We start from the raw sequence: 22,713 nt of genomic DNA on the forward strand, positions 1-22,713 counted from the left end.
AAACCATCACAGCCTTCACTCAGTACATAACCACATCACTGGGCACACCAGGCATGCTAGAATGTGGAATTCCACCATTGCTGATCTGCGGTACTGGTGACCTAAGAAAGCAAAGTGTTTGAAATGCTTGTCAGTCACTTAAAATTTTCCCATGCAGGTGATCCAGAACAGCTGCACTGGAGCTCTGTAATGGAGCCTTGTGCAGCTGTTTCCTCCTGCTGAGTAGTACAAAGTGTACCTCCTAGACACTATGTGCAAAACAGTATCATCAAAGTCCACCGGGACTGTGTAAATAATGATCTGTATTGCTCTAGAGGACTTATCTGCCAAAATACCATTTGTGACTCTGAAACATGATGGGTCTCGGTCATTTGGGAAAGCTATTGAATGCTCACTATGTCCAACACTCATAACCCTCTTCTCAAATGTGTGCGTAGTGCACTGTAGTTGTAAAAGTGAATGACAGTTTATTAATGGGAACAATTGTGCCTTTGTTTCAAAATGTTGCTTTGAAGTTCAATTTTGTGTGTGTCAGCTAATAGGTAACTGTTTATGCCCCTTGTTTTTTCATGAAAGCCAGAACTGATAGTGTTATCTCAGTTATCATGAGAAGTATTCTTCCATCCGGGGTTGTATGGCCATTTATGAGTAAAACTGGGGCCATAAAGGTGTCATTTCCTCCACTGACTTTACCTAATGTATATCTCCAGTACGTAAAACTAGTCACTTTACAAATATATAGTATTCTTGTAACTTGCCCCACATCTTCCCAGGAGTACAGCTTGACACTTTAAAGGAAAACTGTCACCAAGTTCACCCACACTAAACCCAATACACTGGGATATAGTGTGGGTGAACAGGAGTCCAAATATGGGTTACTTACTTTTTTATGCTTTCTTGTCGCCGAGTTGTCATCCGCTAAAGTTCCACTGTTTGCCCTTCACTTGCGCTCTGAAGGTGGGTCCCACGCCGGCAGCCTTGCTTTGGGCCCCTGAGGAAGGGGCCTTAGCCCACCCCCTTGGTTTGCTTATTCATTTTCCCCCTGAGCACAGTGCATCGGGAGAGCTCTCTGTGCAGTGTAACTGCTCATGCGCCGGTCCCTCGCTACACCCGGAAGTACCTCTTTCTGAAGTCTCGCTACTCCCGACTTCCGGGTGTAGCAAGGGACCTGCACAGAGCGCTCTCCCAATGCGCTATGCTGAGGGAAAATTAATATGCGAACAAGGGGACGGGCAAAGGCCCCTTCCACTGGGACCTAAAGCAAGGCTGCTGGCGGGGGACCCGCCTTCAGAGCGCAACTGAAGGGCAAACAGTGGAACTTAAGCTGACGACAACTTGGCGACAAGAAAGCATGAAAAAGTAAGTGACCCATGAATGGACTCCAGTTCACCCACACTATAACCCAGTGTATTGGGTTTAGTGTGGGTGAACTTGGTGACCATTTTCCTTTAACATTCTGCTCTGCTACCAGTCATATAGACTTTATTTTACCTTGTCCATTTGAAATAGTTTTAAGTAGTTGTTGGGGTTTATTTATTTTCAAATTGCTTTTCTATCAATTTTCATAAAGTCTTATCAGTTTGATCGGGTAAGACCTCAAACCTATTCTGAAAGGTCATAGAACTTTGACATTAGATAGATAAAGAGTTACCATGGTGAGCATGTATACCCATCTTGTATTTGTTTCTCTTTACTTGAATAGTTGTGAACTCAAATCCAAAATATTATTCCCTTAGATTATAGGATTTATATATATTTTGATATTTTAGGAAAGTTGTCCCTTTGCATGTTGGGAAGACACCTTTTTATAGACCACTTGGATCAGATAAACAGATATGTACCGTATATACTAGAGTTTAAGTCGACCCGAATATAAGCCGAGGCCACTTATTCCACCTCAAAATTGACTCGGCTATAAGCCTAGGGTGGGAAATACATCATCCCCATGTCATCAGACCCCCCTTTAGTTTTCTACTCACCTCCCCTCGGTGGGAAGGAAGGGTGTGCTGGTCCGGGCCATCTTTGCTGTAGGGACCGTCCGGTTGGGAGGGTTAGTTGTTCCGGGCTGTCCATTTTCACCGAGAGGCCCTCTTCTCCGCTCCGGGCCGGCCCCGGACTAGTGGCGTTGCCTTGACTATGACACACAGGGACGTTCATGCGCAGGTACGTTTGCTGCGCACGGATGTCTCTGTGCATCGTCGTCAAAGCAACGTCACTAATCCAGGGCTGGCCCGGAGCGTAGAAGAGGGCCTCTCGGTGAAAATGTACAGTCCGGAACGACTGACCCTCTCCACCGGACGGTCCCTGCAGCATAGATGGCCTGGACCAGCTCACCCTTCCTTCCCACCAAGGGGAGGTGAGTAGAAAACTAAAGGGAGTCTGGATGATGACGAAGGCTGCAGTGGTCTTCAACCTGCGGACCTCCAGATGTTTCAAAACTACAACTCCCAGCATGCCCGGACAGCCGATGGCTGTCCGGGCATGCTGGGAGTTGTAGTTTTGAAACATCTGGAGGTCCGCAGGTTGAAGACCACTGATGAAGGGATTGACAGGCGGAGAGTTCACTCGAGTATAAGCCGAGGGGGGGCGTTTTCAGCATGAAAAATCGTGCTGAAAAACTCATCTTATACTCGAGTATATACGGTAGGTGTAAGAGAAAAAACTGGTAGATAGTTTTGGTTTTGTGGGTGATGTGGTAGGTTTTCTCTTCTCAAGTTCTAAAGTTCCCCGAGGACAATAACACTGCCAAGAAATAACACGTTAGGACTAATAAGAAAACAAATCTTTCTTCTGCTCCGTTCTTTAATATTTCTAAATGAGGCAAATCCCGGCTGTTCAGGTATGTGAATGTTACAAGGCAGGAGAAGCTGTGGAGATGTTTTTTGTTAATCTGTTTTCTCCTTCACTTCAGCATAGGGAACTGTTAATAAATAGGAACACTTAGAAGCTGCGAGGCAGGACATGACCTTTTCCTGCATTATCACTCTCCTGCTATAATGGAAGGATAATATACTTCAGAGGCACCGCTCATTTTGCCTTCAAAACACGCCCTGGGAACAACTTTTTTTTTTTTTTTTTTTTTTTTATTACAAGTGAACAAAAGAAATAGTTTTATAACCATGCTACGTGCAGCTGCTGGCAGGAATGATAAAAGGGAGCGTGTGAGTTGGGGAGAGTGAGGGAGACTTGAGATAATTCCTTACTTCGCAGTAGAGACCTGCAGAACTTTGTTCATTGAACTGTACTCCAAGGTGAAGAAATGCTGGAGCGGGGTTTCAGCTACTAGATCCATGCAGACATGTGGGAAGGCATGTTGGGATACGTAGCCACAGAGGAATTCTGTGTGCCTGCTGTCTATTCACACACATACATGAAGAGGTACAGCATTGTCTCATTTAACTACGCTTCTGAGTCCTGCAAAAGAAAACCCCAACGTTTACATTATGGAAACAAGCCAAAGCCTGCATGTGGTCATTAAAGGGTACCTTTCACCAAAAACACTTTTGATATATTATAGATTGATGCATGCAGAATAACTTTCCAATAGCATGTTATTAAAAAATATGCTTCTTTCTATTTAATTTTCCACTTTGAAAAAATGACCACTAGGGGTCTCCCTACCTGTCCTTTCTTTTATAGATTTCAGACTCATGCTGGAGTCCTAAATCTCAGACTGCAGCCGAGACACAGACAAACTCAGCACTGCTCCCTGTCAGGGAGTTTGTCTGTGTCCCGGCTGCAGTCTGAAATCTATTTAAAAAAAAAAAAAAAGGGGAGGGAGACCCCTAGTGGTCATTTTTTCAAAGTGGAAAATTAAATAGAAAGAAGCATATTTTTTTATAACATGCAATTGGAAAGTTATTCTGCATACATTAATCTATAATATCTCAAAAGTTTTTTTGATGAAAGGTACCCTTTAAAGTCAAATGACCCTTTTTGCTGGTATCATGGCTTTTGTGAATGGAGCCCTGGAAACAAACAAACATTTAAAATGAGTTATGTTAGCATTATACGTGTATTTCCCCCCTAGAAAAATGGACTTGGCACCTTTAGAACTTAAAGGTTGTCACCCAGACTCTTCAAATGGCAGATATGCCTAGTTCTACAGGTGAAAGATACTGGGATTCTGGGTGACTGCCTCTGTTGGGAACTGTTGTGATGATGATCTGCTGAGGCTGCTTTCACACTAAAATTCATCCGTTTTAAAGATCCGTTTGATGTTCCGTTATGAAAACCCTGAAAATCGTCCATTAAACGTCCGTTAGAAAATCCCATTATAGTCTATGGGATTTTTACATCATCAGTTTTAATCCGTTATAGTCCGTTATTAATAACGGACGTTATTTTGTGACGGAAGATAGTAACGGGAGAAATAGTGCATGCACTATTTCTTCCGTTCATTCTCCCGTCACAAAATAACGTCCGTCCCTGCGGCCATCAACGGCCAGGACCCGTGGCTAATACAGGACATCACCGATCGTGGTGATGCCCTGTATTAACCCTTCAGATGCGGCGATCAAAGCTGACCACCACGTCTGAAACGAAAGTGACACTAACCCGGCTGCTCAGTCGGGCTGTTCGGGACCGCCGCGGTGATATCACAGCGTCCTGAACAGCTTACAGGACACCGGGAGGGACCTTACCTGCCTCCTCGGTGTCGCCTTCATCCAATAGGAGCGTCGGGGACGCGGCGACAGGGATGGAGCAACATCCAGGGCAGCAGTGATGGGTCCGGAGCGGCGGGGACACGTGAGTATTACCTCCTATCCAGTGGTCTTCAACCTTTGGACCTCCAGATGTTGGAAAACTACAACTCCCACTGGGAGTTGTAGTTTTGCAACATCTGGAGGTCCGCAGGTTGAAAATCACTGTTGGGTGCAGAATCTTTTTTTTTTCTCTAGATTTTGCACCTTTAAAGGGATATTCCAGGCCCAAACTTTTTTATATATATATATCAACTGGCTCCGGAAAGTTAAACAGATTTGTAAATTACTTTGATTAAAAAATCTTAATCCTTCCAATAGTTATTAGCTTCTGAAGTTGTGTTGTTGTTTTCTGTCTAACTGCTCTCTGATGACTCACGTCCCGGGAGCTGTGCATGATGGGAGAATATCCCCATAGGAACTGCACAGCTCCCGGGATGTGAGTCATCAGAGAGCAGTTAGAAAACAACAACTGAACTTCAGAAGCTAATAACTATTGGAAGGATTAAGATTTTTTAATAGAAGTAATTTACAAATCTGTTTAACTTTCCGGAGCCAGTTGATATATATAAGAAAGATTTTGCCTGGAATACCCCTTTAAAATTGGGTGCGTCTTATATGCCGGTGCATCCAATAGGGCGAAAAATACGGTACATAGTAAATAAAGTGAAATCATGCAAGTCTGAAACAACATTTTACACAAAAAAAAATAACACGTAGTAAAAGGGCCATAGTGTTCTCTCCGAGGCCCTTTCCCTGCTGTGCCTATATTTATTAGCCGGTTTCACACAAGCATAATATGGGCACATTTTTGTATTCTATTACATCCACAAGTAGGTGATAGCAGGTCTTATGCCTGTGTTCAGACTGAGAATATGTGACCGCAATATGTTACAAGAATGCGCCCATGTTATGCTCATCTAAAACCAGCCATGAAATAGTCTTACCCCAATATCTTCTGGAAAAGAGCTGAAAGAATTCCTACAAACTGCTCCTGTTTATTTCATATAGAAAAAGAAATCAGATTACTTTGTTTATTTATGTTCATTAAAAATATAGTATTTAACATTTCACCCGATTTCCTAACATAGATCTAAATAAATGTATTTTTCTTTTTTCTTTTTTTTTAAATCAAATCCTTTTCTTTCTTGTACTTTTGGGGGAAGGTTTAGAAGTCTGAAAGTAAATTGAATTTTACATATTTCAAGTGCATTTTGCTAGATATGTATTGAATTATGTAAAGAGATGCAAATCTTAAAGGGGAACTCCGGTGGAAAACTTTTTTATTTTTTTATTTATTTATTTTTAATCAACTGGTGCCCAAAAGGTAAACAGATTAGTAAATGACTTCTGTTTAAAAAAAAAATCTTAAAGGGGTATTCCAGGCCAAAACTTTTTTTTATATATCAACTGGCTCCGGAAAGTTAAACAGATTTGTAAATTACTTCTATTAAAAAAATCTTAATCCTTCCAATAGTTATTAGCTTCTGAAGTTTTCTGTCTAACTGCTCAATGATGATGTCACATCCCGGGAGCTGTGCAGTTCCTATGGGGATATTCTCCCATCATGCACAGCTCCCGGGATGTGACATCATCATTGAGCAGTTAGACAGAAAACTTCAGAAGCTAATAACTATTGGAAGGGTTAAGATTTTTTAATAGAAGTAATTTACAAATCTGTTTAAGTTTCCGGAGCCAGTTGATATATATAAAAAAAGGTTTTGCCTGGAATACCCCTTTAATCCTGCCAGTACTTTATAGCTGCTGAATACTGCAGAGGAAATTATTTTCTTTTTGGAACACAGAGCTCTCTGCTGTCCAGAGCAGCATATGTTTTCTATGGCAATTTTCTTCTACTCTGGACAGTTCTTAAAATGGACAGAGGTGTCAGCAGAGAGCACTGTGCTCGTGATGTCAGCAGACAGCTCTGTGTTCCAAAAAAAAAGAATTTTCTCTGTAGTATTCAGCAGCTAATAAGTATTAGAAGGATTAAGATTTTGTAATAGAAGTAATTTACAAATCTCTTTAACTTTCTGGCACCAGTTGATTTAAAAAAAAAAAAATTTCACCGGAGTACCCCTTTAAACTTTGTCTGATATACATTTGCCACACAGTTGAATGAAGTCTACTGTTTCTTGTTAGCCGCCTTTTTTTCTTTAATAAGAAACCTTACAAAAATGTCTACCCCACGATTACCGTTTTATGTCCCATAACCCCTGTTCTGAGAATGTCCAGATACATTTCCACAAATCACTGGATCATATTTGCAGCTCTTTTCATAGACTGCCCTTTTATTAGCTATAGACGGGGTTTAATGTTCCTTGAGCTACCCTATTAATCCTGTGGTGACTATAATAATGCAGTGCTGCATGGTAAATATTCCTGTGAATACTAATGGTTAAATAGACTTTGTCCTGCGCTATTCTGGAGCCTCCTAACTATACACTGTGAAAGTTACTGAGGTGAGAACAGACTGGTGGAGCAAATTTGTGTTTGCATGGTTGGCACCGTTTTCAAAGAAGTAAACCTGACTCGGCTTGGATCCCCATTACACAATGCCAGCGCTCATGTAGCCATTTAAAGTGGAGGCTTTTTTCATATGCTACGGTACAGTCTCCGAAAGCCAAGAAGTATGGAACATTTGATTAATTCACCTCCATATTCCATGTGTGGGAGTTGTTACATAATATCACACGTTTAAAACAAGCTCTTATTAAATGGAACAGATCATAATTAATACTATATTAAAGGCATTGTTAAAAATAACATTAACACAAAGTAACCACATTACTGATTTATGAGGCAGCAACTTGTTAACCAGGGATGTGTGAAAACGCTGTAGGTACAGTGCACAGCGGCTGTGATCTCACTGATCGCACCATGCAACCCCGATGGCTCCCCTAGAAGGCAGGAACACCTAAAGTCTATAGCCGGAGAAATGGAGACTGGAACAGCTAAGAGTAACATGTCTCCCAGTGTCCTGCAGGGACGTCATCATTGGGACTGGGGCTGGTAGCAGTTTAATTGTCCTATTATACATATGAATAGATTTATGGGGAGCTAATAATGCTTTTCTTGTGGATTGCTTAAACCAGTTTTTCACTTAAAGGGATTCAGTCATCACGTCACCTGTACTAACCTGTTGGGACAGGGTTATAGTACGGGTGACACTGATGAAAACCATTTGTACCGTTCTTCTGTAATCCCTGGTCTTCTGAATATGGTGATGAGGAGTTTGGAGCACAAGGGGTGTTCCCAAGCCCCTCCGTTCATGGTGTCCTTCTGTGGTTTGAAGATCTGTACATGCTGGCTTCTTCATTATCACATCACCTCCCCCAGTGCCAAGCCTGGTACACTGCAGAATAGAGCTACAAAAGATGAGAATCTGGGAAAAAAATAATAGGGGTAAAGGGGGTCCCAACGGTTGGATCCCCACAATCTGATAGCAGGGGTCTGACTGCTTTCCATATTTTGTAGCTGTTAAAAAAAAACATTTGGCACGCTCCTCTCAATAAATCCAGTACAGCTGACCGGCAAACTGTTACATAGGATCAGCATATGAAACTCTAGTCTTGGTAAATCTCTCCTCCATGCTTTTCTGGTTGTTACACGTGTATCATGAGGTACAGCCAAACCAAATATTAGAGACAACTGGAAAAACTCTTTTTGTAGGGGTAGTTAACCGAAATGTACCAAATGTAATAATTATTAGACTACAAAAAGTCCATTGAGGTAAGTGATTCTGAATTGCTGTATAGGCAGTCCCCCATACACACAGGTTAACCTTTCACTGTCTAAATATGAACCTCCTCCTTACAGTTAAATTCTTTGATAATTATCAGAACCTGTCAGCCCTATAAGAATGGGATAAAACATAGACCTATTATTATCTTTTTTTTTTTTTTTTTTATCAACTGGTGCCAGAAAGTCAAACAGATTTGTAAATTACTTCTATTAAAAAATCTCAATCCTTCCAGTACTTAGCTGCTGTATGCTCCACAGGAAGTTTTCTTTTTGAATGTATTTTCTGTCTGACCACAGTGCTCTCTGCTGACACCTTTGTCCATGTCAGGAACTGTCCAGAGCAGAAGGGGATTTGCTTGTACTCTGGACAGTTCCTGACATGGACAGAGGTGTCAGCAGAGAGCACTGTGGTCAGACAGAAAGAAACTTCACAACTACCTGGAAGAATTAAGATTTTTAATACAAGTGATTTACAAATCTGTTTAACCTTCTGGAGCCAGTTGATAAGAAAAAAAAATTATTTTCCACCGGAGTAACCCTTTAGGTCAGTGGTCTTCAACCTGCGGACCTCCAGATGTTGCAAAACTACAACTCCCAGCATGCCCGGACAGCCAACGGCTGTCCGGGCATGCTGGGAGTTGTAGTTTTGCAACATCTGGAGGTCCACAGGTTGAAGATCACTGCTTTAGGTAGTCCCATATTTCATTGACCGGCACAGAATCTAGTTAGGGGATTTTGTAAGATGCCATACACCAACATCTCACCAGGGATCAGGAATTTAGTTTAAATGTGGTTTATAAGCCTTTCTTTATGTTCTTTTTAATTTGTTGCAGTTACCTTGAGGCCTTTCCATAATCTATATAATAATCTACTAAACATTTATTTTTTAAGTAAAGATCCATTGAAATTTTTTTTTTTTTTTTTTTAGTGCTCGATGTTACCTTTTGTATTGATTTAGGTGACTTTCACAATGAGCTTTCAGTGTATGTTTGCTGAATGAGTTGGGCCAAAGAGTCATGGATGTCTGTGAAAAAAAACAGGGCTCGGGGTCTAATACTTCTCTCCCAGAACCCTTTTCAAGCAGGTTTAACAGATATGAGTAATGGATGTATATCTCTTACATGAGAAGAATGGTTATTTAGGATTAGAGATGAGCGAATTTACAGGAGATTCGATTCGTCACGAACTTCTCGGCTCGGCAGTTGATGACTTATCCTGCATAAATTAGTTCTGCTTTCAGGTGCTCCGGTGGGCTGGAAAAGGTGGATACAGTCCTAGGAAAGAGTCTCCTAGGACTGTATCCACCTTTTCCAGCCCACGGGAGCACCTGAAGGCTGCACTAATTTATGCAGGAAAAGTCAGCAACTGCCGAGCCGAGAAGTTCGTGACGAATCGAATTTAGTGTAAATTCGCTCATCTCTATTTAGGATATTAGAAATCTGAGTGAAAACCTCTATGGGAGGTGTAATGGCGGTCATATTGTCACGTTTTTCCATTTTATTTGAATGAATGTGACCGGCCGCAGCTTTTCCTGGTGATATCAGCTGATAGGCATAGGGTGGAGGAATGGGACACTCAGCTGATAGCGGCTCCTTTTTATAAAGGGGTTGTCATCATTACAGACAAAGAGATTTTATAGGAACAGAGGGGGAGATTTATCAAAACCTGTGCAAAGGAAAAGTTGCCTAGTTGCCCATAGCAACCAATCAGATTGCTTCTTTCATTTTCCACAGGCCCTTTTGAAAATGAAAGAAGCGAGCTGATTGGTTGCTATGGGCAACTGGGCAACTTTTACTCTGCACAGGTTTTGATAAATCTCCCTCAGTCCATACAGCTCCTATTGTATGAAGCTAAAAAGGTTCTTTCCGTTGCCCTGCATCAAAACCCGCAACTTTCATAGGCATTCAAGGCATGTTTAACCTCATTGCATTAGAAAATGCAATGATTTTGTTTTCATGGCTTGTGTATATGAGGCCTTACATGAATTTATTAGGTTGGTTTCACACCGCGACTTTATGAAGGCGGACACTTTTTTTGTGTTATTTCTTAATAACATGGTGTTTTTAAAGTCTCTCGTAAAATATAAAATGTGCTACTTACATATTTATATTTTGGTTTGTGCCGTTTTTGAGCCGGTAGTGTTTTTATTGTTTTTAATTTATCATGCTCCCCTTAGACTTCTGTATAGGAGTTCACACTATGGAATTTTTGCCTACAATTCCGCTTTGTACTGAAAGGATTAAGATTTTTTTATAGAAGGAATTTACAAATCTGTTTAACTTTCTGGAGCCAGTTGATATATATAAAAAAGTTTTTTCCTGGATAACTCCCTTTAAAAAAGAATTGACTAAGGACAGCCAGGCTGGAAACTTGTCAGTCAAGGACTTGGTTGTCTCTAGGCTGTGAGCAGAGTTTATACCATTGCTGCTTTTCAATTTTTTTGGATTAAAGGTTTGCTATTTTATTGGTTCTGTGGTAGTGGTTCTCCTCGATTTGTACTTATTATTATAACTGTTTGTAAAAAAAAAAAAAAAAAAAAAATAGAATATAAAAAATGTTGTTAAAAAAATCATTTTTTTACGGCTTGGAAGGTTCGTTAGGAAGAGATCTTCCCATTTGGTAAGGTATCTTTCTACCTTGTCTAGTAGAAGTAGTAGAATGTGAAAACCTCAGCCCAGCACATGTTTACAGGGTGAAGAATCCTCCCTTTGCTTCTTCTCTGCGGCTGCCCCTGCTCACTCCTTTTATCAGCATGTTGGCTTCTGTGAGAATGTGCCACGGGTGTGTAAGAATTTGGGCAGGCGGCCAAGACACACACTGCCTGCAATCGTTAACTCCGCTCTGCAAAGAGTTCAAACAGCACTAAAGGGGCCGACAGTTAATACAAGATGGAAAGAGCCGAGGAGGCAGGTCACTGCACAGTGCTGCAAAATCTCAGCTCTGCCCTGACACACAGGCTCCTCTCACGTCTCCATTTACAGTTCTGTACAATAAACAGCGCATTCATCTTAGTGGGCTTGGTATCTAAGGGCTCGACTGCATTATTTTTCTTCTCAACCCATACTCGAGGGTCATATGTGACTGCGTTCAATCCCAATATCCTTCTTCATACTCATTGGGTCCAGGAAGTTGGTTGTTAGGTTCGTCAAAAAAGTAGAGCTGGTGGTCACCTGCTTTGGAAAGCTACACAATATCCAGACTTTATTTTTTTTTTTTATACAGATTATACATTGATGAAAAGTACCGTATAAACTCGAGTATAAGCAGAGTTTTTCAGCACGATATTTTGTTCTGAAAACGCCCCCCTCGGCTTGTACTCAAGTGAACTCTCCACCTGTCAATCCCTTCTCAGTGGTTTTCAACCTGCGGACCTCCAAATGTTGCAAAACTAAAACTCCCAGCATGCCTAGTTTTGAAACATCTGGAGGTCCGCAGGTTGAAGACCACTGTGGCCTTCCTCATCATCATCCAGACCCCCCCCCCCCCCCCTTTAGTTTTCTACTCGCCTCTCCTCGGTGGGAAGGAAGGGTGAGCTGGTCCGGGCCATCTATGCTGCAGGGACTGCTCGGTGGGGAGGGTTAGTCGTTTCGGGCTGTACATCTTCATCGGGAGACCCTCTTCTCCGCCTCGGACTAGTGACGTTGCCTTGACGACGACGCACAGGGACGTCCATGTACAGCAGACGTACCTGCGCATGAACGTCCCTGTGCGTCATCGTCAAGGCAACATCACTAGTCCGGGGCCGGCCCGGAGCAGAGAAGATGGACAGCCCCAAACGACTAACCCTACCCACCAGACGGTCCCTGCAGTATAGATGGTCCGGACCAGCTCACCCTTCCTTCCCACCGAGGGGAGGTGAGTAGAAAACTAAAGGGGGGGGGGGGTCTGGATGATGACGAAGGCTGCAGTGGTCTTCAACCTACGGACCTCCAGATGTTTCAAAACTACAACTCCCAGCATGCCCGGACAGCCGATGGCTTTCCGGGCATGATGGGAGTTGTAGTTTTGCAACATCTGGAGGTCTGCAGGTTGAAGACCACTGATGAAGGGATTGACAGGCGGTGAAGATGAAGGGGGTGATGATGATGAAGGGGGGGGGGGGGGTCTGGATGATGACGAGGGTCTGGATGATGTATTTCCCACCCTAGGCTTATAGTCAAGTCAATAACTTTTCCTGGGTTTTTTGGGTGAAATTAGGGGCCTTGGCTTATATTCGGGTCGGTTTATACTTGAGTATATACGGTATAAAGGGAATACCCAGTGGGGGAAAGTATCATTGCCCGCCTTTATTTTGTGTGGTGCTAATGTGTACTTGCACCAAATTTATAAAATGGTCGCAGGGTATTTGATAAATTTATGATGTGTTTTAGACACTTTTTTTTATTTTTCTGCCTTGCTTATTGAAGGGGCTGGGATTATTGGGACAGCATTGTCCCAGCTGGGGGAAGAGTCATGGCATCAAATAGGACACTGGGGGAGATTTATCAAAACCTGTGACCAGTTGCCCATAGCAACCAATAAGATTGCTTCTTTAAATTTTAAAAAAGACCTCTCAAAAAAGCGATTTGGTTGGTTGCTATGAGCAACTGGTCAACCTATTCTCTGCACATATTTTGATAAAGCTCCCCAATTGTGCACCGAAACGAAGCCAACAAATACATGATGTTCTGGCACATTTTTGGACTGTCTAGTATTAGTTTATACAAACAGACAGTTTTATTAGATCTGGTTCTCCAGTTTTCTTATTTTGGCTGAAATGTTATTTTTGCCTAACCGTTTATAATAGAATCTGATGCCGAATATATATTTTTACCTCCAGAGAGTCCTATACAAAACTTTAAATGGTGGAATTCTATTTCCTAAAGTTAACTTGGCCAAGTACTTAACAGACTAAGCAATCTTTGAAGATGGTTTTGTGTTTTCTTTTATTCGTTTATTTCATTGATTGCACAACTGTTATTTACAGTTACGTGTTTGATACTTTTGTACATTACATAGAACTTTTTGTTTCTAAATAGTCTAGTTGCCACCCTTCTATCTTCATTCCAGTCAGGCTTGGCAGGTAGCCTGGGGTATTACTGTCCTACATATTCTGCAACATTGTTTTCTACAATAGATAAAATGCTTTTTATATGGGTTTTAAGATTTTTTGTTTTTACAGGTTAGGTTAGGCTATTTTCACACTACCTTTGCGCGCCGCCAAGGAACGGCTGTTAAGTTATTTTTTTCTACTTTAACGGCTGTTATCTGGAAGGGGCACAACAGGCAACCATGGGTCCCAATGAATCCCATTATAGTCAATGGGGTCCCTCAGTATTTTTTCTCACCGGTTTCCCCGATGGCTGTCACACTGCCATGTCATAACGGCAGTGTGAAAGTAGCCGTATATAGCCATCTTTAAAAAAAAAATGTGGTCCTGTTTTATTTCAAATTTTTTTTTTTACTGCAACAACGGTACCTGCTATAAATAAGTGACTGATAGCATTAATGTTCTACAGAAGGTAGTATTGTGTGAGCTACAGGTTGGATGTGTTTTTTTTTAAATGTTTTTCATAGTAATAGATTTTGGTTAGCAGGACTTTAAAGAGGAACTCTGGTGGAAACATCCTTATCAGCTGCTGTATGCTCCAGAGAAAATTGTTAAATTCCTTCCAGTCTAACAGTGCTCTCTGCTGACACCTCTGTCCATGTCAGGTACTGTCCAGATTAGAAGCATATCCCCATAGAAAACTTCTCCGGCTCTGGACAGTTCTTGACACAGACAGAGGTGTCAGCAGAGAGCACTGTGGTCAGACTGGAAAGAACTTCACACATTTCTCTGTAGTATATCTGTAGTATTCTGCAGCTGATAAGTACTGGAAGGACTTTTAACATTTTTAAATAGAAGTAATTTACAAATCTCTCTAAGGGTTCACACTACGTTTTCCCCCCATACGGGAGCACATACGGCAGGGGGGAGCTAAAAGCTCGCGCTCCCGTATGTCACCGTATGCGCTCCCGTATGTCATTCATTTCAATGAGCCGACCGGAGTGAAATGTTCGGTCCGGTCGGCTCATTTTTGCGCCGTATGCGCTTTTACAACCGGACCTAAAACCGTGGTTGACCACAGTTTTAGGTCCGGTTGTAAAAGCGCATACGGCGCAAAAATGAGCCGACCGGACCGAACGTTTCACTCCGGTCGGCTCATTGAAATGAATGACATACGGGAGCGCATACGGTGACATACGGGAGCGCGAGCTTTTAGCTCCCCCCTGCCGTATGCGCTCCCGTATGGGGGAAAACGTAGTGTGAACCCAGCCTAACTTTCTGCCACCAGTTTTTCCACCGAAGTTCCCCTTTAAGGTTTAGTATATGGTGAACTGACATTGAAGTTTGCAGGAAAAAAAAGCATTTAATGAGGTTAACAGTGACACTGTGCATATATATATATATATATATATATATATATATATATATATATATCATTTCTGTATGTGAACACATATTTGTTCATTTCATTGTCTTTTTGGTGCACACATTTGTCCGTATAATTGTGTCTTTTTGGTGTAGCATAGACTTTACTATTGCTGTGGCAGATGTTCCTGAATAAACTGTGGACTCAATAGTTTTGTCAGTGTACATAAGTGATAAGTCTGTTCATTTTAGTAATAGATCTTGTGTGTCAGACAGGAACAATTCAGCCCAGTCTTGTTGTAGACTGTACTTTTTGCCATCTAATGTTAGAAAATACCCTGGAGCATATTCCACATTCAGCAGATACGTCACTGCTTTTTAATTTAAAATAATTGTTTCCTGAATTTGCTAACCTGAAATTTTTGGCGTACTAACTCATTTTACAGGTAATTTCAGGTTCATTTTTCCCTTTTTTGTGTTCAGATTAAAGTTTGTCATAACCGTGGGTGGAACCATATAACAGTGATCTGGGTGATCCATAGGATTTGTAAAAACCATCATACAGCCAGAACAGACTATACCATACTGGGCTGTTGGACTGTATGATGCATTATTTGACTATACTATAGACATTCCTATATGTAGAGTTAGAAGAAGCGAAGCCCTGCACAAGAGGCAGAGTAGCCCACCTTATTTTTGATGATTTGGGCCTAAAAATGCTCCCATGTAGTGACAAGAGAACACTGCCTACAAAATACCACCATATGTAATGTATGGTGGTATTATTTGAGAATCAGATTGCAGTATTTATCTCGGAGATATAAAATGGCAGTATTTGGGGGGCTCTAATCTAATGAGCACTAATATGAGCTCCCCTCTTCACATCAGTAGTAAGGTCCTCAGGATACAGGAGAGGGGGGGGGTCAGAAACGGAGCTCTAAGTGTCATGTGATGTCACAGCTATAAGGGAGAGAGCATAGCTGATATGAAGAGATATGTGCACTATGGCTAATAACATATTAGTAAGTAGCTTTAGTATGCTTATTGTGGGAGATTTATCAAAACCTGTCCAGGGGAAAAGTTGCTGAGTTGCCCTTAGCAACCAATCGGATAGCTTTTTCCATTTTTCAGAGGCCTTTTCAAAAATGAATCAGTCTGGTTGCTATGGGCAACTCAGCAACTTTTCCTCTGGACAGGTTTTGATAAATCTCCCCGATTGACACCATACACAGGTTGTTTCTTTTGCTGGACAACCTCTTCACGAAGCCCACATAAGTAGTATCATATATCTTCCAGATAAAAACTGCAATCCGATTCTCAAATAACACCACCATACAGAGCTAAATAAAACTGTGGTCTTAGTTTACTCCCATAGGAGACTGGAGCCCTGGGCCATTGTTCAGTTGATCACAACATAAAACTGTCCTTGGTGGCTTGCTCTAGGTTTGTGTGTGGGTTTGTAACATGTTTGTGTGTATGTATGGTGCATGTATGTAATGCTGTCTATGTATGAATGCTGGGCTATGAATCCCTCTTCCACTCTGACTATCGTACAGTATGGATATGTGTTCCCTGGATAGACCTATTTAACCCCTTAACGACGCAGGACGTAAATGTACGTCCTGGAGATGTGGTACTTAACGCACCAAGACGTACATTTACGTCCTGGGCATAACAGCGGGCATCGGAGCGATGCCGGCATCATGCGCGCCAGGTCCCGGCTGTTGATCGCAACCAGGGACCCGCCGGTAATGGCGGACACCCGCGATCCCGCGGATGTCTGCCATTAACCCCTCAGATGCCGTGATCAATACAGATCACGGCATCTGCAGCATCGCGGTCACTAACAGGATGGTCGGATCGCTCGCAGCGCTGCCGCGGCGATCCGATCATCCTGCACGGCAGACGGAGGTCCCCTCACCTGGCTTCGCTGCCCCCGGGAGTCTTCTGCTCTGATCTGCCTTCCCGCAGACCAGAGCAGAAGATGACCGATAACCCTGATCAGTGCTATGTCCCATACATAGCACTGAACAGGATTAGCATTTGAATGATTGCCATAAATAGTCCCCTATGGGGACTATAGGAGTGTAAAAATAAAATAAAATAAAAATTTGAAAAAACCCCTCCCCCAATAAAAACGTAAATTGTCCCATTTTCCCTATTTTACCCCCAAAAAGTGTAAAAAAAAAATTTTATATACATATTTGGTATTGCCGCGTGCGTAAATATCCAAGCTATTTAAAATAAAATGTGAATGATCCCGTACGGTGAACGTAAAAAAAAAAAAATAAATTCCAAAATAGCTGCTTTTTTAGAACATTTTATTCCCAAAAAAATTAATAAAAAATGTAATGAGTTTTGTATAAGCAAATATGGTATTAATAAAAAAGTACAGATCACGGCGCAAAAAATGAGCCCTCATACCGCCGCTTATACGGAAAAATTAGAAACTTATGTCTTCAAAATAGGGGGATTTCAAACGTACTAATTTGGTTAAAAAGTTCGCGTTCTTTTTTTTTTTAAGCGCAACAGTAATAGAAAAGTGTATAATCATGGGTATCATTTTAATCGTACTGACCCAGAGAATAAAAAACACATGTCATTTTTACCATAAATTGTACGGCGTGAAAACAAAACCTTCCAAAATTTGCAAAATTGCGGTTTTCTTTTTAATTTCCCCACACAAATAGTATTTTTTTGGTCCATACATTTTATGGTAAAGTGAGTGATGGCATTACAACGGACAACTGGTCGCGCAAAAAACAAGCCCTCATACTAGTCTGTGGATGAAAATATAAGAGTTATAATTTTTTGAAGGGAGGAGGAAAAAAACAAACATAAAAATAAAATTCTTAGTCCTTAAGGTCCAAATGGGCTGAGTCCGAGGTTAAAGGGGTACTCCGGTGGAAACTTTTTTTTTTTTTTTTTTATCAACTGGTGCCAGAAAGTTAAACAGATTTGTAAATTACTTCTATTAAAAAATCTTAATCCTTCCAGTACTTATTAGCTGCTCAATACTACAGAGGAAATTATTTTCTTTTTGGAACACAGTGCTCTCTGCTGACATCTCTGTCCATTTTAGGAACTGTCCAGAGCAGTATATGTTTTTCTATGGGGATTTTCTCCCACTTTGGACAGTTCTTAAAATGAACGGAGGTGTCAGCCGAGTTTTCCAAAGGAGTACCCCTTTAAGCTAAACATACACCTTTTTGAGGATGAGCGCTGTCTTTTTTCTTGCACTACAGTGAACATAGCATCACCAGCATACTGTACATCTGGAGCCGATAAGAATTACCGAATCGGGCAGGCGTATGTGTTTGTGTGTACATAGTACATGTTTGCCCTCATACTATATCCAGAGAGGAGACTTTTTGTGGGGCCCCGCTGAGAGATGATATGTTTATCTGTGCATCTGTGTCCTTCTATCTTCAGACTAAATATTGTTATCCTACTCTAAGTACACAGACATTCCTTGTGGCTGGATTGGAGAGAGCGCTGGAGCCAGGAGCACAATTATTATATTCTCATAAGCAGGTTCTTGATGTTTAGGACGTCTGGGGACATTCCTATCTCATTCTATCTCCTTCATTTCCTCCATGGAGCCCCTCAACCCAGATACCTGATATTGTTCATCTATCTGCAAACATTTACCTTGCACTCTCTACTTGTTTGCCCACCGATCTCATTTCACTGTCACAGTTTTTTTTTTGTTTTTTTTCCTTTGTAGCTTTTAGGCTTTACGGATATTGTTCAGCATGGTATGAGACCGCATTTAAATCTGCTTATCAGATGCACTCGATAGATCTTTTTCTTTGAATAAGTGTGTGCCAAGCAACGCCAACAGGAGCATACTGAGCCCTTGGCCAGTAAACTGGGAGTAGCGTTCACAAATATAACTTTATGGGTATGTTCAAACGCTGCGGTGGATTTTCTGCAGCACACCAATCAGCTCGCCCACTTGCCTCTTATGTGACATGGACAGGACCGGTCCGGACCGGCATGTATGACTAATGTCGCAAACCGTGGCCGAAACGCATCACCTGTGTCCATGTCTGTTTGATCGCTAAATAAAGACGCATTGCATCAAGATTGAGCTGGACACCTTTATTTTGTTGTGGCAATCCTCCTTTAAGAATGGATTCAATGAGCACATTTAGGCTGCATTCCCATCAGGATTCGGGGATATGGCACCCGAATCCGGGGTGAGAATTTGAAAACAGTCTGCTGCCGTATCCTCGCCGGACCCAAGGCCGCACCCCATTTATTTCAATGAGCCAGATGGAGTCCACTAGGGACTCCAGTCGGTTTTTGTTGCCAGACCGAAACCACAGCAGACTATGTTTTTCAGTCTGGCATCAGTTATTGATATGGTCTAAGTATGAGCCAATCAGAGTCACTAGCTAACTCCGTTTGACTCATTGAAATGAATGGGGTGCAGCAGTGGTGCGGCGGGGATACCCGTATCCCCCAAATCATGATTTGAATGCATCCTTAGTTGTAGGAATTTTCTGAGATTGTCCAATGGACTTGCAGAAATCTGCACGTCAACAAATAAAACCCTATTCAGATGAAAAGAAGTGATTTTCAGTGGAAACAGTTTCTGCTGCATGTGAGCACTATTGCCAATGTCACTAATGCCAATGGTATGATCTCCTTATTGATAGCTGTGTGTGCAGGCAATGCAACTGGTCCACGTATCTTAATATAAACTGCTAGATTCATGATGTTCCTGCTATGGAACACATCAGATGTCATGTGTTTTAGATACTAATGTCTTCATTCCTTATCTAACACGGAAGATTCTGTCAAAATTTTCTTTAGAATACTTTTAGAAATTTTCACTTACAAAGACATTCTATTGTACCACATTAAACCGTGTTTTCCAAATGGTGTCTCCCCAGCTGTTACAAAACTACAACTCCCAGCATGTCTGGACAGCCTTTGACTGTCCTGGCATGCTGGGAGTTGTAGTTTTCCAAACAGTGTGTCTTTAGCTGTTGCAAAACGCTTACATAAAAGAACACTGCGACAGGGAACAAAAAATCCAAAAGACGAGAGATAAATATTTATTTTCTTACCACCCATCCATGTTATGACATTGAGGAACAGCAGTCACTGCACTTTTCGGGCTACTTCAGAAGAGCTTTCGGTGTATATGAATGCAAAGTCTGTGGGTGACCAACTGGCTCTACAAAAAGAGGAGCATGGAGAGTTGCTGTTGTCCTCCTCAGTCCATGCTTATTTTATTTTGTCGTCTCCTTATAATACATTCTGATTGTAATTCATGTAGTCTTGAAAAGCATTATAAAAGAATATTTCTCTTTCTCTCTTTAGTTTCATCCACTGTCTCTTTGCAATGCTAGTGATGATGACCCACCAAAACCTGGATTCATTTCCATTGTTAAACTGGAGAGCCCAGAGCGTTCTCCGCAACCATGCCTATCCCTGGCGAGCAAGGTAAATTAGTATTCTACATAATAATAGAGATGACTGAATGCTTTGTACATGTGGGTGCTAGATACGTTTTTCTCAACAGAGACCATTATTTAAAGGAGGTATCCTGCAAAAAGTAGTAAAAATAAAAACATAAATAAGTTATATATATATATATATATATATATATATAGACATCCCAGCTAATTGGTTTCAAAAGTGGACCCCCCCCCCCATAGCCCCCATAAACATCCTTTGAATATCCTGGTTTGTGCAGGGAGCTGAGAGCTGCAGAAAACTACATAAACCATCATCCCGACTTGTTTCCTGTGTGGGCTACCTGAGGAGCTGCCTTGAGAGAGCTGAGCAGGTCACATGGTTAAAGAAGCAGTGAATATATGTGAGGGAGGTGTGTGCAGCCTCAGCGGGTCAGGGACAATCAGGAGAAGTGTGAATTGCATACAGATGTGTCTTCTGCATGTAGAGGACTGTCATCATGTGTGATAAGGACTACTGGGCTTCCTGCCTGGAGGAAAAGCTGAGAGAGACTGGGTACATGCATATACAAACAAAGTTTTAAAACTTTAACTTGTGCATCTATATAAAGGTAATTTCATTTACCTAGAGTTCTGCTTTAAGGGGTTGCAAGTTATAAGCAGAGCTTAGATCATAACTTTGCTCTCTAAAGACTTTAGGGGTTAATGCTTATTTACACACTGCTTGTCTGTACTATGACCAGGGTCCATCCATAGCTCCCTATGAATTATCCAGTCTATACAGGTGTCAGGTAATAAATCATTCTTTCTCTTCCAACATGGGTCCTGCGATCAGTTCTTGGGGTGACCATACACCTAACATCATCTGTATCCACTGACATCCCCATAAACATGAATGTGTGAACCAGCTGAGCTTACATGTTTACTTGAGAGGGATAAGCTGGAACCAGACACCTCTGACAGGGAATAAAGGATCATGTATGTTACCATCCACCATGCCTGATCTTGGGTGTCTGCTACTGCAAATTCAGACAGAATACCAGGCTGCCCCGTACACATTTAAGCATCCTATACACTAATGCTTTATATTATTTGTATGGCTTACTTTGGATTTTCCCATTATATCTGCACTGGATAAGCTCTCTCCGCTGATGTCAAACTATAGAGCCCTAGCGTGTAGTATCATTAATAACCCCACTGTGAGGACCCGGAAGCACAGCGTCCTGGGGAATGATGATGGTTTATGACGCTCCGTCTCCCTGGGTGCTTTTTCATCTGTCTTTTGATCAGACAGCTGGCTGCTGACCTCTGACCGTGCACCTGAACCAGTGGAATGCAGAGGGGGTAGTAGTAGGGAAACCCATCTGTTCTCCCCCATCATCTGTCTGCTCCTGTATTCTGTACACTGCACACAGATGGAAATTTAGGTTAGTTAACTACACCTGACAACTGACTGCACTTCGGGAGTAATTCTTCCGTAACTATGTCTGGGATGTACAAGCCATTAACCCAAGAAATCTTTTGGAGCTGGCGTTCATGAATATTTGGTCTTCTTCCCAAAATATATATTTCCCTTTTATTGTTGCATTTCTTGTTTATCTGTACATGGCTTTATGCTTTCCACCATGGCATATTCAATATTTTTCAATACCGTTTTAGTGAGATTTTCTGAATGTCTATGGTGGGCCACCAAAAATATCTCATTCCTCTGCCAGTGACACACTCTAGTCTACAGATGTGGACCTTTTAATTTATATCAATATCTTACATCTGACATCAATCCTGCAAAGGGGTGGGGGTAAGACCAATGTCTTGGCATTAAGTGTGTGCTGGTATTGAGACAAAGAAACCAAAATACCAACCCCCCCTTAACTTGTTTATAGCATAGCAGAGTCTTCCTCAGGCACATTATACGGTTGGTACAATATGTTTAGTTTATCCAGGATCCATCATAGTACAGGAAGAAAACCAAACCATCTTATGTCAACACTGCATAGAAAGGCCACGGGTTTTACCGGTATAAATTATAGCATAGTACAGTACCAGGCATGTGGATGAGATTTTACATATCTCATTCATATGTTGCAGGGGATTTCTGCATGTATATTGTCTACACATGGATTGTGGATTTTCGTTACGCAGTTTATCCTTTTAATGTATAGTGGAGAAATGTAAAGTGAATCTGCAAGAAATGATATCATAGTTGATTTGTGGTGGAAAAGTCAACCCTATGTGGACCAATGTGAATAATGTAGGCTGAGGGTAGGGTCACACGTGCTGCGTATTTGCTGCTGTGTATTTTCCTACCCATTGAAGTCAGTAGGTAGCAAAATACACAGCAGCTTTTGTTACCCATTGACTTCAATGGGTAGGAAAATATGCAGAAGCAGATCCACAGCAAAATACGGCACGTGTGACCCTACCCTCAGACCATATTGATGCA

General features: G+C 41.6%; 1 protein-coding gene across 2 annotated transcripts in view; it reads left to right on the top strand.

Moving 5' to 3' along the window:
- The window catches only part of RNF43 (ring finger protein 43), a 71,184-nt gene that overhangs the window by 37,621 nt on the left and 10,850 nt on the right, over positions 1-22,713 (top strand). For both annotated transcript variants that reach the window (XM_056558555.1, XM_056558556.1), the window contains exon 2: positions 20,176-20,298. In XM_056558555.1, the coding sequence (XP_056414530.1) occupies positions 20,176-20,298 (123 nt within the window). The remainder of the gene's footprint in view (positions 1-20,175; positions 20,299-22,713) is intronic.

The sequence above is a fragment of the Hyla sarda genome, chromosome 2 (assembly GCF_029499605.1).
Source record: "Hyla sarda isolate aHylSar1 chromosome 2, aHylSar1.hap1, whole genome shotgun sequence".
Lineage (NCBI taxonomy): Eukaryota > Metazoa > Chordata > Amphibia > Anura > Hylidae > Hyla > Hyla sarda.